Source organism: Schistocerca nitens, chromosome 2, assembly GCF_023898315.1.
Source record: "Schistocerca nitens isolate TAMUIC-IGC-003100 chromosome 2, iqSchNite1.1, whole genome shotgun sequence".
NCBI classification, from domain to species: Eukaryota; Metazoa; Arthropoda; class Insecta; order Orthoptera; family Acrididae; genus Schistocerca; species Schistocerca nitens.
In genome coordinates, this window is record NC_064615.1 from 194,942,905 (window position 1) to 194,959,910 (window position 17,006).

Below are 17,006 nucleotides of genomic sequence, written 5' to 3' on the forward strand. Positions count from 1 at the left end.
TTACTGCAAAATATTCCTTGCACCTTTTGCATATATCACCTGAAATAAAGAAAGCTATACAATAATTTATTCAAAAAATATCAACATTTTATTAATTTAATAAAGTGCATGTAACACACAACAAATGTGATAATACCTGCTCTTGTGGAGCTTTAACAGTATTTGTGGAATGTTGGGACAAATAAAAAGAAGAAAAAATAAACAGGCCAATTAAATAAGTATTACATAATACTGACATCCATACCAAATTCACAAAACAACCATTACAGTCTGTAACATGTAAGCTTTAAAAAATATATCATTTGTGTATCTGTCTTTGTAAATAACCATAAAAATAGTAAAAAAGAATACTACACTATAATTTCAGCTAAGTTCTTTGCAAAATAACTTATCTGTGACTGCAGAAAACAAGAACTTTGAACAACAGTTTCATTGTTCTTAATGGAACTGTTCGGTGGAGTGCCCAGTTCTGGCTGCAGTGAAACATTTGTGGCAAGATCCATTCTCCACAGACACTTTAGTGACCATCTTCGTTGATAATCACAAATGAAGGAACAGTTTTCAACATTCTATTTTCTGAGCATTAAATGTTTTCATGTTGTATATTTGCATGCCATAGTCTAATAATTCTGTACATATTTTCTGGTGTTAATACTTGGATTTCAATCCATATTTAAATGCAAGAGGTATGAGGACTTCTTCAGTTAAGTATCACTGCCCATCAAAACAAAGCCATGGCATTTCCATTACAATATTCAAATACTTATGACCAATGTTGATGTAAATACCTTTTTACATTTACAGATATATCCTTCACTTAAGCTGTACAGGAGTTATAAGTAACAAATTATTTTCGATAGATGAAGGGCACCTACTTTAGCATTTGAATCTGAATTAATGAAGTTCGACAACCATACAATACAGTAAACAATATTGCATTCTGAGCTTTGTTGTAAGGAACAATAGCATACGGAGAAAGAGTACCAGAATGTGAACTACATATTAAAAAAAAAGAGCAAATGTCCCACAATATTGCATCAAGAAAGGTTAACAAATACATAGATAACAGGTACCCAATAACTGAATTCCATTACTTTTGACTCTGCCACAGTTTCTAAAACATTTTATAAAATTTAGCATTCTGTTTCTAGGCACTGCCTGTTATTTTCTATATGTCCTTTAACACTTATGTGGCTTCAAAATTTTGCTTTATATGTATTAACTGAGTCACAGCTGATAAGAGGACTTGTTATCTACTTTAATATGGTCAGTGAACCTAATTTTCAATGCTATCAACTCAGCTCATTTGATTAGAGTGTTTATGACAATCTTCAAAAACTTTTATTGCTGACAGATACAGATTTCACAGTTGTAACCAATAATGACTGCTACTTTTACTGATATGTTTCAAAGTCAGTCTGTATTCTGACTAAAATTTAAAATATTGCTTCCCGTCAATTTTTATTATTATTTTTTCTCAACCAATACAAGATTCAACCATACCAAACTAATTTGCTGCTGTAGTTCACTGATGGAGGAACATTTATCAAATTTTTAAAACAATTATGTAAAAGGTTTTAAACATTTCCTTCTCCAGCACATGCAGACGAGATTTAGGGATAGTTTTAGAACAACTTTTATGCTGTAATAATGCGCCCAAAACATGTGGAAGCCCAGCATAGATTATTTTACAACATAAATACAGATCTGCCACACAATTTGTGACAGACACGTTTTTCCTCCCCAACACAGCTTATCAATTCCAAAAAATGTAAAGTGAACGTGCAGGAGGAAGCAATTTTATGCTTTTTAGGTATGACCAGAATATTACTGTTCCAGTGATTACATCTCAGAAATAGAAAGTTTGTTTTAGTTATTTTTAACAATCAGATCAATAATTAATATTTGCATATAAATAACAAGTCCCACATAAATTTATTTGTTATGTTCGTGGAAAAGTGCACTTGGCACACACATTTCATTCATGAAGATTAAATAACACAACATGAAATTCAATCTTAATATTCACACCTTTTGTCACATTATAAATTGTATTTGTCACTTTAGATTTTCCATTTAATAATGAGATTGTGTTGACAGTAGAATTACCAATGCCCAATGCTATTAAGTACAAAATTTTCAATTAAAATGTTCAATAGATATGGAGCAGGGAGTGGCCTTCCACTGCTACGAGCTTCTGGCTTTGTGCTGCTACACAGTCATCAGTTTCCTTTGCACATTGTTGATGATGCAGAAAATCACCATTCTTTATTATATCCATTTGTCAAATACAGCTTCTGTAGACTCCAGCCATAAGAAGTCTTTTCCCCTCCAAAACCACTTCTGTAATTTTGAGTATCAGAAAATGCAGTCTCCAATCCAGTTAAACTGAGAAGGATGAGGCACACACGGAGTGTAAAAACATAAGTATTTACCATCACACGTCAGAATACTTCAGGCACATATAACAGCTGCACAGGCAGTCAACAGAAATACTGCAACAGCAGGGTGTACGTCTGTCAATATTTCACTGTTGTTCTTTCTGTTGCAGATCTGCCATGAGTACCGACTGCAGGTAGGATTTTTTCAGTTTTAGTGTAAGCTTGTAGCACACACTGGAAGGCATCAGGGGGCAGCCTGTGCGTGGTGTCAGATTCATCCCTGCTACTGTCGCTACCGCGAGGCCTGCCAGCGAAACTTTCCCTTCATTATCCACTGCTGTCCAAGGGAACCGTCACATGGCAGCAGCAAAGGTTGGCTCTGGTCCCGTGGATCCGGTTTTGACAAGCAGTGCCCCGTGTTCACATGCTTGATTGTCCGATCCTGGAAATAGTAATATCTACATATTAGTTTCACTTTAACCATAAGCTGTATGAACAATGAAAGACAGAACCACTACCGTATTTACTCGAATCTAAGCCACACTTTTTTTCCGGTTTTTATAATCCAAAAAATCGCCTGCGGCTTAGAATCGAGTGCAAAGCAAGCGGAAATTCTGAAAAAAATTGGTGGGTGCCGCCACAACTTACTTCTGCCATCGAATATATGTAGCGCTACACAGGCATGCTGTGTAGTCACAAAGATAAATACTGGTGCCAAATAAATACTGGTGCCAAAACCTCTGCGTCAGTAAAAAAAAAAAAAAAAAAAAAAAAAGGGGGGGGTTATGGAAGACGAGCTATTTTCTTCACTCCGAGTTTCGACCGCTGCATTTCAATGTACTACGAAAATCCGACTGGCAAGACTGTTTGGGATGTTTGTCAATATGGCCAACTCTACGTTCTGAATTTTTTTCTATCTGTGATAAGAGATGGTTGCTAATAGGAACTTTTATAAATTGTAAATCACATGCAGTATTCTCGTCACCATAAGAATAATACGCATATAAACATTTTGCCATGTATTGTTTCATGTTTGCTGCTATCTCATTTAAATCCTGTCTGCGTAATAAACTACGAAACTAGAGTGAGGCAACAGCAAACGCGGAAGAATATACATATCATGTCGTGTTTATATTCGTATTATTCTTATGCTTAGTAGCAATACAGTCAGAAATGAAGCACGGCAACTGACTAGATTTTTAAATCTAAGATGACTAATTTCTGTGTAGAATGTAATGTACTAAAGAGGCGTCTGCAAATATTTTCAAACGGAGAAAAATTTTCGCTAAACTCTCATTCAGAACGTCATCTATCATACACAGTCTATTATTTGGTTCTTGTTGATCATTATCAAAGAAAGCAGCAGTGTAAGTAACAACAAATAGCAGTTTCTTGCCATTGTTTCGCTAATGAGACGATTCCTCTCTCTCTCTTTTTTTTTTTTTTTTAAATTGTAAGCGGCGGAAGCAAGCACAAAAGCAAGCCATGGCGTGAGTGGTGACAGGCCGTAAACATGCACTATCAGAATGCGACAAACAATGCATGACACAGTACAGTAATGCATTTTCAGCTTAGAGTGACGTAAACACCTACAACAAAGAAAACTGCGCTTATCAGATCAAAGAAAAATAAGCAATCAATTCAAACCAGACGAAGCACGTGAAAAAGGAAGGGTACCTGTATAAATACGGACGGAGCGCCTGACGCATAGCAATGGCTACCTGGTAAAGCTTAATTGCTAAGCTTGCGACTCGAACCAAACTACTGTAGCTGTATCGTCATTCATTCAACCTAAATTGTGTCTCATATTACAATGGACCAACTTTGTTTCGATTTGGAGATGCGGCCTATAATTTTTCTCTCCCCTTGAATTTCGAGTCTCAAATTTCAGGTGCGGCTTAGATTCGGGAAAATTTTTTTTTCCTTGATTTCGAGTCTGATTTTTCAGGTGCAGCTTAGATTCGAATGCGGCTTGGATTCGAGTAAATACGGTACACATTACTGAAAGCTTTGTCCAAAAATTATCTGTATTAATACTGAAGCCAGATTAAAGGTGGGGTGCAGGGCATGTCTACTCTGCAATTCATACTACTGCACCTGGCAGAGGGTTCACTGAACCACTTTCACAATATTTCTCAAACATTCCACTCTCAAATAATGCGAAAGAAGAACAAACACTTAAATCTTTCCATGCTAGCTCCGTTTCTTTATTTTATTACAATGATCATTTCTCCCTATGTAGGCAGGTGTCAACAAACAAAAACCCTTCTGTTTTAATGATTGCCACCCCAACTCATGTTCATATCTGACACGCACGCGCGCACGCGTATTATTGTGACTTGGAAGAATATTACTGAAGAGACTGCTTACACTACCAGATACAATTGGTGGAGGTCATCAAAAAAAGTTCAAAGGAGGCGCGCGCACGCACGCACGCACACACACACACACACACACACACACACACACACACCCATGTCACAATAATACAAAATGATGGCCTCCTTTGAACTTTTTTTGATGACCTCCACCAATTGTATCTGGTAGTGTAAGCAGTCTCTTCAGTAATATTTTTCCAAGCATTCTGCCAATAAAATGCAGTCTTCAGCTCGCCTTCCCAATGATATATTCTACATGATCATTCAGAGTTGGGTCATTCTTAATTGTAAAGTCTGTGCATTTAGTTGAATTGACAGCCTTTAGATTTGTGAGATTTATTATGTGACCAAAATTCAATGGATTGCTTTTAATGATCATGTGGATGACTTCACACTTTTCATTATTTAGAGCCAATTGCTGCTTTTTGCACCATATACATTTATTATCTAATTATATTGCAATTCGTTCTGATCTTCTGATGATTTTACTAGATGATACATGACAGATTATCTGCAGACAGTCTAAGAGGGCTGCTCAGATTGTCTCCCAATTCATTTATAAATATTCAGAAACAACAGAGGGCCTGTAACGCTTCCTTGGGAAACACCAAATATCTCTTCTGTTGCTCTAAAAGACTTTCCATCAACTACTATGAACGGTGACCTTTCTGACAGGTAACAATAAATCTAGCTGCACAACTGAGATGGTACTCCATAGGCAAGCGATTTGATTACAAGTAACTTGTGAGGAATGGTGTCAAAAGCAGATGAAAAGGAAGATGGACTGAAGATTGATGGAGAGGGGGGAGGTTTAGTTCAAATCGAACATTAAAAATATTTGAGACATGAGTGTCTATTTGCTAACCATTGAGACAGTAAACATAAGCACAGTCAGCTCCTGATGATGACGATGCAGGTAATCGTCGAAAGCTCGAGATTTTATCTAGAACTGATGCCGCAAGAATACCGAGAATGTTTTATACATAAGCATACTAAGATAAAAAATGTGAGTTAGTATTTAGCAGTCAGAAGTTTGAAAAGTCTGTGTAAGGCAATGAAGCACTTAAGCATTAACCACTTCCCTACACCTATAACCTTGATCAACATCTTTTATAAAAGCTGTTTTATAAAATCTGACAATGTAATGTGTGTGCTTTCATAAAATATTTTGTAAAAATATTACACTGGCTTATAGTCTGATTTAAAGTAGTTGTCACTTGACATTTGCGCTGCGAAGTTGCGGCGTTGTCACGTCAAGCACTGGCTGGAGGCAGCCGCCTCAGCCATCGCTACCCCCGGCGATAGAAAATCGTTTTAAAGCCTGTATCTTCTACAAATAGTAAGTAAAAAATTTCAAACCCACATATGATGTATATCTCTACAATGTCTCTCAATCTGTCAAATATCTATTCTTAATTTTAATTAGGACAAGAGTTACGTTATTTTGTTTGAAACCATTTAAATTCTCGATTTCGCAAACAGCTTCTAACTTATCACGTCATTACTGAAAAACTATTGGTGTCACAGCAGAATATTTTTTTCCATTCATTACCGAAATAATGCACTCGGCAAAGAATCCTTAAAAGTTTTCGTAGTGCATTACGTTTCCTGTATATAAATTTCTGAAAACAGCATTTTTAAGGAACCCTATCAGTACTGAGCTCAAAACAAGTATGACGTTTAAAATCTCTATCTCCTATAAATATTGTGTAAATATTTTGAAATGTACGTACAGTATCGGTCTCAGTGGTATCTATAAGCATATCAAATATCTTTTCTTAATTTTAATTAGGGCCGTTGTTACATTAACTATTTAAGTGTGAGAAATTTTCGCTTCCGTAAAAGTTTTCTTCTTTAGATTGCAAATCTCGAAAACTCTTAACACACATTGAATAACATCTTGGTGTATATACAAAATGAAATAGAATTAAAATTCAGTTTAACTTACAGTAAGGAGATGACGAGAGCTGGCCAAACAGTATTTCTTAGTCTCACAACAAGAATAAGAATTAATCGAAATAAATTCACAAACACACTATTTAATGGCAGTAAGTACAGTACACACTAATCAGACAATGCGAAAACACCGCTTAATTCATAGTCAGAGTCAGTGGAACTATCCGTGTCGCTGCTCGTATTGACAGATATAATCAAGTCTTCGACACTTTGTTGTAAGATACCTTCATTGTTCCGTGCGTCCTGTATCACTCCTTCTGCCAGTCTTCCGATGTCACAATTTCAACTGCCTCTTTCAAAAGGCGTTCCACTTCGGTTAATGTGAATTTCTTATTTTCTGCAGCAATATGCCGTTTAACCTGAGCCCAAATCAGCTCTATTGCGTTGAAATGGCAATGGAAAGGAGGCAACCTGAGCACTTTATGCCCGCAATTTTTTGCTACTTCATCCACAATGTAAATCCAGTTCTTTGGCCTGTGTTGCGATACAAGTTCTAATAATTCTGCCCTTGTCAAATTACTGTCGAACTGTACCTTATGTTTCAGTAACCAGCTAACAATGTCGCTTTTCCTCGTTGCCTTTGTGGGTGCTTTATCTTGTATTACTGAGTGATAAGGAGCGTTATCCATAACAATGACAGAGTTTTTTTGTTAAGTTCTGGAGCACACAGTCTTCAAATCATTTCACAAAAGTATTGTGGTTCATCTCTTCGTGGTACTCGGAGGTCTTATTTGAACTGAATAGCAGCAGACAATTTGGAATGAAACCTTTTGAATTTCCGGCATGTACTACAATTATCCTTTTTCCTCTGCCGATCGGAGCTGCCATACTACCTCTGATCGTACCGTCTGTCCAGCCTTTGTTTAAACTGTGTCCTACATTCACCCACGTTTCATCAAGCCAAACGATATCATCAAAATTCGTCCCCACTAATTCTCTAAGAAAGCGGCATCGCCAGGCTGCGTTTTATTAGAAACTTTCTGCCATGGATGGATTTATAGCGGAATCCTAACATTTTCACGAGTCTTAACAAAGACGATTTACTACCCTGGAACAGGTCAGCCGCTGTGAGGGTAGCATGTAGTTTTTTGAGTGTTGGATACTATTTCCTCGAAAAAAATGCGTATATTTGACGGCGAATGGCATCTTCCTGAAAAGAGTCAAGTTTTGTGACCCTCTTCTCTAGTCGCCTCTTTTTCCCAGGTGTCTCCAATTTAGATGATTCACTTTAGCCTTCTTTCGTGAATTTCTCCTTGCAGATTCTAATTACTGAACTTGCAGAGCAGCTGCAGTTCGGTCCACCATCTTATCCAAAGGAACGAGAGGCCCTTCTGCATCCCTCTCTCTCTCAAAATAGTTCCCTAAGGAACACACGTATTCACGTGTATAACGACGCCATGCCCGCCAGTTTTTGGAGGTTTCCGAGGAGTGTGTAGCCTCGGCCTCCCTCTCTTGCGACTGCTTTCATCAGACATCGTAAACACGCGAAGCTATAAGTCACTCAAATCTCTCACCCGCACGTCTACGACAGCTCGCTAAGGACTGGCTGTCACAATGCCTTGCCTTAGTCAGCTCAGCAGAGCGAAGTGGCAACGCAGTGGCAGCCGAGAGCGCCGGCTGCCATTGCTTTATTGGTAGCGGGAGCCCTGCAGCCCCTTGCCTGTCAAGTGACAACTACTTTAAATCAGACTATAAAAGAAGTGGATAAAAACACCTTAGTCTGGCAACATCTGTAATGAATCATTTCACTGGTCCCCATTTTGTTGATAGTACTGTGAGTACCTACACTTCCTAAGAGATATGCTGCTGCAGTTATTAGAAGACATTCCCTACACATCAGGCAATCCACATGATGTAAGATGATATATGGTATCAAAATAATGCATCTCCCACCTATTCACACAGATAATCACATATCTTCTAAACAAAGCATTTGGATACTGTTGGATCATTCGTTCAGGACACACTAAATGGTCCGCACACTCACCAAACTTAACTCTTTCAAGACTTTTATCAGCGAGGAAAATTAAAATACAATCTCTACGCCAATGACTGCTGAAGACATGACTTGCTATAGAACACGGGCCCATACTGCAATAAGCCTAGGTGAAATTCAATGTACAGTATGGTCCGTTCAGAATCACTGCATAATTCTTATCAAAGTTTTAAGTCAACATTTTGAGCACTTGATATGATCATCATAATAATAAGCACACAAACCTTGCCTGAATTATGTATTTGTTGGCATGTGATATGGTAGGCAGATGTTTGTAAGATCTCTTTTCCTGACAACAGGACAGGGGTTAGCAGTGCTGTTATCTTTTTTGTATTTGATCAGTTAAACATGTCATGTTACTGATGTCCTCTCCAAAGGTTCATTCCAATGTCACAGATCAAATTTTGCAGAACCACAAAAAAAGTTGCTTTCATAATTTGGCTGTTATGAATATTAAAAACTGCTTGTACATGACAGAAAAATTGCCACATTATGTGATCTGCCTAAGCAAAAACAGCACCTTGATATACTTACTCATTCTGGATACATTTTGGGTGGCTTGTCTTAGCTACCTCACCCTGTATACATCATTCCATCTCTATGACCTAACTGAAGTGCGAGTTGTCAGCGGGAGTTCTTAACAGTTATATGCAGACATTACACTGCGAGATATAAACAGTTCACAATGACACCTAGGAAACATAAGCCATGGATGTACCTCCATCCTCACCTGTGTATGATAAACCCATGCCTGGTTACCACCCATACCGTGGCAACGGACAAGCATCACAGGTCCCTTGCGACTCGATGCATCTAGGCAGTTGTCATCAGACATAATTTGCTGACGTTTCGTGTACGCGAATACCTGCAGGAAGAAAAATTTAATGCAGTTCTTTTAAAAAGCATACACTTTTTAAAGAAGTGTTGGTAGTACGATGTAACACAGAATATGCTTATTACATTTTTACAATAACATCAGAGATGGCACTTCACAATGTTGATGTTCTCAATAATGTTGAAATATACTTCACCTGATTGCCTCCAAGACCATGGCAGTAACTCATTCCAACTTTCTCTCCTCCTTTCCGTCCCAACGTATCCAGACAGTTCTGCGTTTCTGCATTTCTCACCTTAAGTGGGAAAAAAGTTCACTTTTAAACTCATAACAGTGATAGCTTTGTACATTAACTTATTCAGAAAGGGGTGAGTAAACACAAGAAAGTTGGACTATTGCAAATAATTTGAATTGTGGCTAAATAACCTATATTCCATAAGGTTAGAAAAACTGATTTTATATTCTCAAGCAAATTTTGTTTCTTTCCCACATAGAGTTTAAGCCAGATTTTTGTCAAATCAGTAGTTTTCAGATTATAGTGCGTTCTCTGGAATGTTTTCATATTGTTGCAAATTTTCTCTCCTCACTGATGAATCTAGTTTCCAAACACAGATATCATAAAAATAGACTATTATGTGCATTTATTGCGGCAAAGACTTTTACTCCAACTTGAACAGAATTTCTTTTTTGCAAACTGTAAACAACAAAAAGAATGTTGATGCAGTCACTAAAATGTAGCTTTATTCAAGTAAAGGTCTTGATTTAACTGTTCGTTTTCATTAATTATTATTCATGGCATAGATTTATAAAGGTGACAAATGTCTTTAATTTACCATCTTTAAAAGTCCTCTGATAACTATTTGGGACCAGCTGCAGTGTAACCAATAATGGAAGCTGCCGAGGATGATGGAATATATGCTGATAGTGATGGATACAGCCTGTACGAATTGTATGGTTCCATGTTTCACACCAGCATTGTAATTTAACAGGGACTACTACCCACTGTGATATTTAAGGTTGCATTTAGAGTTCTGTGAGAAAGATTACTATTTAAGTATTTCATTAATTTTAGAGGCTGTTGCTGAAGTATTTTTGAATTCTAACTCTGTCATCCCTGTACATACGAGGTCAGTTTAAAAAATTCTGGAACTTTGTCCACAATTTTTTTCTTTATTTACCTTTTACTTATTATGCACGGTCTACTTCAAAATACTGCTCTACAACTGATACACCGCTCTCAATGCCGTTCCCACTTCCGGAAGCAGTCTTGGTATGCCTCCTGCTGGACTGCAAAAAGTGCCGCCTGCAGTTTCTCTTTTATCTCATCTATCATTGCAAATAGTCATTCTTTCAATGGGGTTTCAACTTTGGAAATTAAAAAAAACTGCAGGGGCCAGGTCTAGAGAGTAAAGAGGATGAGGCAGCACAGTGATTTTGTTTTTTGTGCAACAGTCAAGAATGAATGTGCAGGTGAATTATCGTGATGCAAGAGCCATGAATTGTCTCACCACACCACATTTCAGGCCATTTGCTTCTCACATTTTCTCACAGACATCGCACAACATGTCCCAATAGTACCAAATATAAACAGTTTGTCCCTGTAGCACAAATTCACATTGAACTACTCCTTCGAAGTCAAAGAAAACTATTAGCCTGGCTTTGACATTTGACCTGATAACACAATCTGTTTTTGGTCTTGGAGAACTTTTCCCGACCCATTGTGATGACTGAATCTAGGTCGCAACATCATAACCATAGACCCACATCTTGTCACCAGTTACAATTCTCTTAAGGAAGATATTGTTCTCATTTGTGCGATCAAAAAGCTCTTCGCAGATTGTGACGCCAAGATCTTTCTGGTCTTGACTCACAAGTCACGGGATGAACTTGGCTGCAGCACGATGCATTCCGAGGTGCTGTGTAAGGATTTTATGACATGATCCAACTGAAATGGTCTATTCTTCTGCAGGCTCTTGGACAATCAATCTTTGATTGGCATGCACAGTTTTTTTGGGGTACAACATGGAGGGAGCCTCGTAGAAGGTGAACCCCAAACAATGCTGTAACATGGGACAGCAGCAAAAAGTCTACATAACTACAGCGGCTGGACGCACTAATGCCTCCCGGCCCACACAAAGGCAAATGGAGCATGCAAGGAATTTTGACATGAAGAGACTGAATGCATGTCATTTCGACACAGAAGGCTACACAAGGACAAAGGGAGAAATCCTTGAAAAAATCTTAGCGAGAGAACGAGTAAGTGTCTTATTTCTACAAGAGACCCACTTCACAGATGAATATCAACCAACTCAAAATACCTGATTTCACTAATGTAAGCTACATTGGCCACGACAAATGTGGTGTGGCCACCCTAGTGAAGAATGATATCTTAGACACAAAAATGGCACCAGAACACACAATAGGCATAAAACGGGAGAATTGAAATTGTATAATGTCTATAAACCTCCAACACAGAAATGGTCCATGGATATCTTGCCCAAGGCTAACCACCCAGCAATTTATGCTGGCAATTTTAGCTCCCAACATACCAGATGGGACTACCAGAGTTCCACAGATGAAGGTATTGGACTAAATGACTGGGCAAACAACCAGGACCTTCACTTCCTGTTCGACCGTAAGGACAAAGTGACCTTCAAATCAAAGGCTTGGGGCACAACATTTACACCCAACCTGACCTTCGTCATACGTGGAGCAACAGGCATACCCGTGCAAGCAACGAGGAGGGTCCTTAAGGCTTTTCCACAGAGCCAGCACAACCCAGTAATAGTAGAGATTGGACTGTCAATCCCAGTCATAAGAAGCCCTCCAATCCCCCGCTGAAATCTCAGGAAAGCTGACTGGAATAAAAACCGATCCTATGTCAAGAAGACAATAAATTGGATACCGCCGAAACCTGAGAACTACAAAAGAGTCACTAAACTGGTACACAAAGCAGCCTTAAATGCTATTCCATGAGGGCCAAGGAAGGAATACAACCCCTGCTGGACAAAAGAGTGCGAAACACTAGTGGAGGAATTTGAGAAGTGTGGGGACACTGAGACTCCGTACCAACTGATAAATGCTATGAATGAGGAACAAAGGAGTAGATGCAAAGAGGCAATGGAAAATCTAGATTTCACCCATTCTAGCTGAAAGACCTGGGGTCTGCTGAGGAAATTAGGCAGTACTACAGTGCCTCAGAGGCCGTCTCTTGGCACAAGTGCTTCTGAGATATCAGCTGTCCTGAAACACTCCTCCAAAATCCAACTAAAGGCAGATGAAAAGAAAGAGGTTTCCAGAAACATGAACAATTTATTAGTCAATAATCCAACCAACATGGACATTGTGAAAGAAGTGGAGACAGAAGAGATTACTCAAGCTCTGAAGCTAATGAAGAAAGAAAAGCAACCGGACCTCATGAGATCCTGCCAGAAATCCTGAAGGAACTGGGAACTCTAGGAAGAAGGTCGCTTGCAAAACTCTGCATGGAATGTATCAATACGGGTGCTCTCCCCAAGATTTGGAAAGAAGCAAAAGTCATCACTGTGCTGAAATCCTGAAAGACTGGAGATAACCCAAAGGACTACAGACCAATATCTCTGCTACGTACCTCCTATAAATTTTTTGAGAGAATATTACTGACTAGATTAACTCTGTAAATTGACACTAACCTTCCAACATACCAAGCCGGTTTTTGAGCAAGCAGAAATTGTTGCAATCAAGTGCTGTCCCTTACAACCAACATAGAGAAAGGCTTCCAAAACAAGATGAAAAGCTAACTAGAATCATAAAATGCAGACAGACCTACACAATACTCAAGAACATGTTAACAGGCAGGAAAATCAAAGTCTCACTTCATGGCACAAACAGCAAGAGCATGGTTCTAAATAATAGTCTGCCACAGGGTTCGGCACTAGCACCTGCTCTCTTCAACCTGTATATAGGTGACATGATAGAAACCAAATCACGTAAATTTGCACACGCTAATGACCTGGCTATCGCGTATCAAAATAAAAATTTTAATGATCTCGATGAAACAATGAATGCAGACTTGGAAGTCCTGAACACATATTACTCCAAGTGGCACCTACACCCAAACCCCAACCAGCACAAAAATGCATTTTAACAACAGAGAAGCACATACAAAATTACAGCTTTCTATGAATGGACAGCAGATCAGACACGAGAATAAGCCTAAATGTTGAAACTAGATAGCGCTCTAACATACAACGCACACCTAGAAGACACAAAACAGAAACTAAAATCCCGCAATGCTATCCTCTCGAAACTGGCTGGAACGACATGGGGTTGTGGGGCGAGCACTTTGAGGACATCAGCACTAGCTCTTGTCTACAGCATAGCTCAATATTGCTCACCAGTCTGGATGAGAAGTGTACACGTAGCTAAAGTGGACGTCCAGCTGAGGGAGACAATGTGAATAACCTCGGGATCACTCAGGACCACTCACTGTGCCTGGCTCCCTGTCCTAGCCAACATAGCGCCCCCTGATGTCAGGCAGTCACAGCTAGCCTAAGAACGTACTAAAAAATCCTAGACAATCTGGACCTCCCTATCCAGCAAGATCTAACAGCTACAAACAGGCTTAAATCCAGGACAGCTTTCTGGAAAATCGGCAAAGAGCTTCAAGGCTTCAACTGAAAACAGCCTGGAAGGAACTATGGGCTGCAAGTGCGCACAAGAACTGCAATTTGGTGGATGACCCCAACAAGAAGATTGAAGGACTCAACCTCCCAAAGAAACTGTGAACAACTTTGAACCGCCTAAGAACAGTTGTCGGCAGAAGCAAGCAACTAATGAAGAAATGGGGCCTGTCGGGCAGTCCTGAATGTGTGTGTGGTGAAATCCAAACAATGGACCATTTACTCGTGTGTGAAATGTATGAATATGATGGTGATTTGAAATACATAGACTCAGTGACTCAGCCTTTGGTAAGTGGTTGGAGAGTATTTGTAACGTTGTATAGTATTATAAGAGCACCTGTAAAGAGTATTGTTACCATAGTATATTGTAATTAATGTAAGAATGATTGCCTTTGTATATGCCGAACGAGTAAATAATGCACAATTTTGTTGACATACTTGACATGAGTGTCATTGGTAGAAGTTGAAGGGCATCCTGAAAAAGTTTTGTCTTTAACTTTCGTCCGGCCATTTTTAAACCACGTGAACTATTCATAACACTAAATATGTCTTAAGCATTCAGCACGTTAGGCTTCCTGCATCACTTAGTGTGTCTCTGAAAACGTTATCTTGAATTTCTCGAAAAATTTAACGAATTCACGTTGCTCCTCTAATTCTGTTATCTCAAAATTTACAAACTGTGTGACAATGTTCTACTCAGTACAGCAAACAACAATAACTAACAGATACATAACAAAGAAACTTCCGGCAGTTACACACTAAATATAGGCCTGTGCAGGGATGCAACTGCATTTTGCCCCAACACACAATTGGCAAGAAATTACAAATGTTCTGATATTTTTTGAACAGACCTCGTATGCTCCATCGTTACATAATTTGTTGTTGATAATACTGACTTGTGCAGAAGGAACTGCACATTTCATTCAATGAACAACAACAACACAATGGTTTGCATTTAATCATCATACAGAAAGGTGTGTACTATTTAGCAGGTTTCATGTTCAACAGGCTTGCAACAGAACTAAAAAAACGGTGATGAACCCGAAGTGTTCAAACCCTAGTTAAAAGTTTCTTTGTGGCACATTCTTTTTATCCAGTGCAGAAGTTCCTCACAGTAGTTTAGAAATTTCCTCAGTGTGTTATTTATTTATTGATTGGCGACTCCATGTTGTCTTGTGCACTATGACCAGATAACAGGTATACTTGAAAAAAGGAGACAGCATTGGTCGTATATTTTTTACTATTGCAAAATCGATTTTCTGTCACTGAGTGACCATCTTCAGTGCTAGAAGTTAAAAATTTTATTTCACATTACGATCAGAGAGTACAACATAGAAAATCACAATTACATCTGCATATGAACATAACACTTGTTAGAAACAAACCTATATTGTATAACTTAAATTGGGATGCACTGTTGTCACTAAGCTTATGGCAATCACATAGACTGAGGTCGCTGGTTACCTGCACTTGTTCAGCAGACCTCGGTGTGACGGGGCTTGACACGCCCTCTATGTGACATGTGTCACGTGAAGACATAGTATTATTGGTTTTGCGAATTATTAACACTAAATAACTCTTGTACTTTTGTGAATGGTGTAGTAATTCAAATTTAAAATGTACGTACAACACATAGCAGACGCAGGAGAATATCTAAAATACATTGGCATATTGTTTTTTATAAACTATAAAACATAAAATAGATCGATGATAAGTTGTTAAAGTGCAGAACATATAAAAAGCAAAAGATAATGCCAAAGAATAATAAATGAACAACATAAAAAGAGGCACAACACAGGTCTTTCTTAAAAACATAACACCCACCATCTGGCGTGGGAAGTCAAAAGTACAACGTTTGTAATTTATGTAACAAACGTTAATACCAAGGAGTCAATATATAAAAAATAATAACGTTAATACCAAGGAGTCAAATATATAAAAAATAATCACAGTACGAAACTGGCGTTACTTAATAATTAAAATGCCGTGCAAATGTAAGGTGCGAACAAGTAGTATACATCAATCATCGAGAAACCATCATGAGGAAGGACAAGTAATAGTGTCACTTATACCAAAATGTACATCGTACTTTAGAGAAATAAAACATAGACTATGCACGATATCCAGCACTTATTCAAATAGCAAAAGAATTGTTAACATACATTAAAAATAATTACGTAAAGTGATAACCGGTTTGTATTACTTTGTGTCAACGCCTATGAGAAGTCGACTGTCGTAAAATTATGTTCAGTAGGCGTAGGTTTTTTAAAAGATGCTTCTTTCTTTTTTGTTCTGTAATTTACACAACTTATGGACGCCTACTGAACATAATTTTACGACAGTCGACATCTCGTAGGCGTTGACACAAAGTAATACAAACCGGTTATCACTTTACGTAATTATTTTTAATGTATGTTAACAATTCTTTTGCTATTTGAATAAGTGCTGGATATCGTGCATAGTCTATGTTTTATTTCTCTAAAGTATGATGTACATTTTGGTATAAGTGTCACTATTACTTGTCCTTCCTCATGATGGTTTCTCGATGATTGATGTATACTACTTGTTCGCACCTTACATTTGCACGGCATTTTAATTATTAAGTAACGGCAGTTTCGTACTGTGATTATTTTTTATATATTTGACTCCTTGGTATTAACGTTATTATTTTTTATATATTGACTCCTTGGCATTAACGTTTGTTACATAAATTACGAACGTTGTACTTTTGACTTCCCACGCCAGATGGTGGGTGTTACGTTTTTAAGAAAGACCTGTGTTGTGCCTCTTTTTATGTTG

General features: G+C 38.2%; 1 protein-coding gene across 4 annotated transcripts in view; it reads right to left on the bottom strand.

Moving 5' to 3' along the window:
* Window positions 1-200: 200 nt before the first annotated feature.
* The window catches only part of LOC126235892 (polypeptide N-acetylgalactosaminyltransferase 5), a 248,367-nt gene continuing 231,561 nt past the window's right edge, over window positions 201-17,006 (bottom strand). For all 4 annotated transcript variants that reach the window (XM_049944824.1, XM_049944823.1, XM_049944826.1 and 1 more), the window contains exons 9-11: window positions 9,743-9,841; window positions 9,442-9,576; window positions 201-2,823 (exon numbers count right to left, since the gene is read on the bottom strand). In XM_049944824.1, the coding sequence (XP_049800781.1) occupies window positions 2,674-2,823; window positions 9,442-9,576; window positions 9,743-9,841 (384 nt within the window). In that variant the 3' untranslated portion in view covers window positions 201-2,673. The remainder of the gene's footprint in view (window positions 2,824-9,441; window positions 9,577-9,742; window positions 9,842-17,006) is intronic.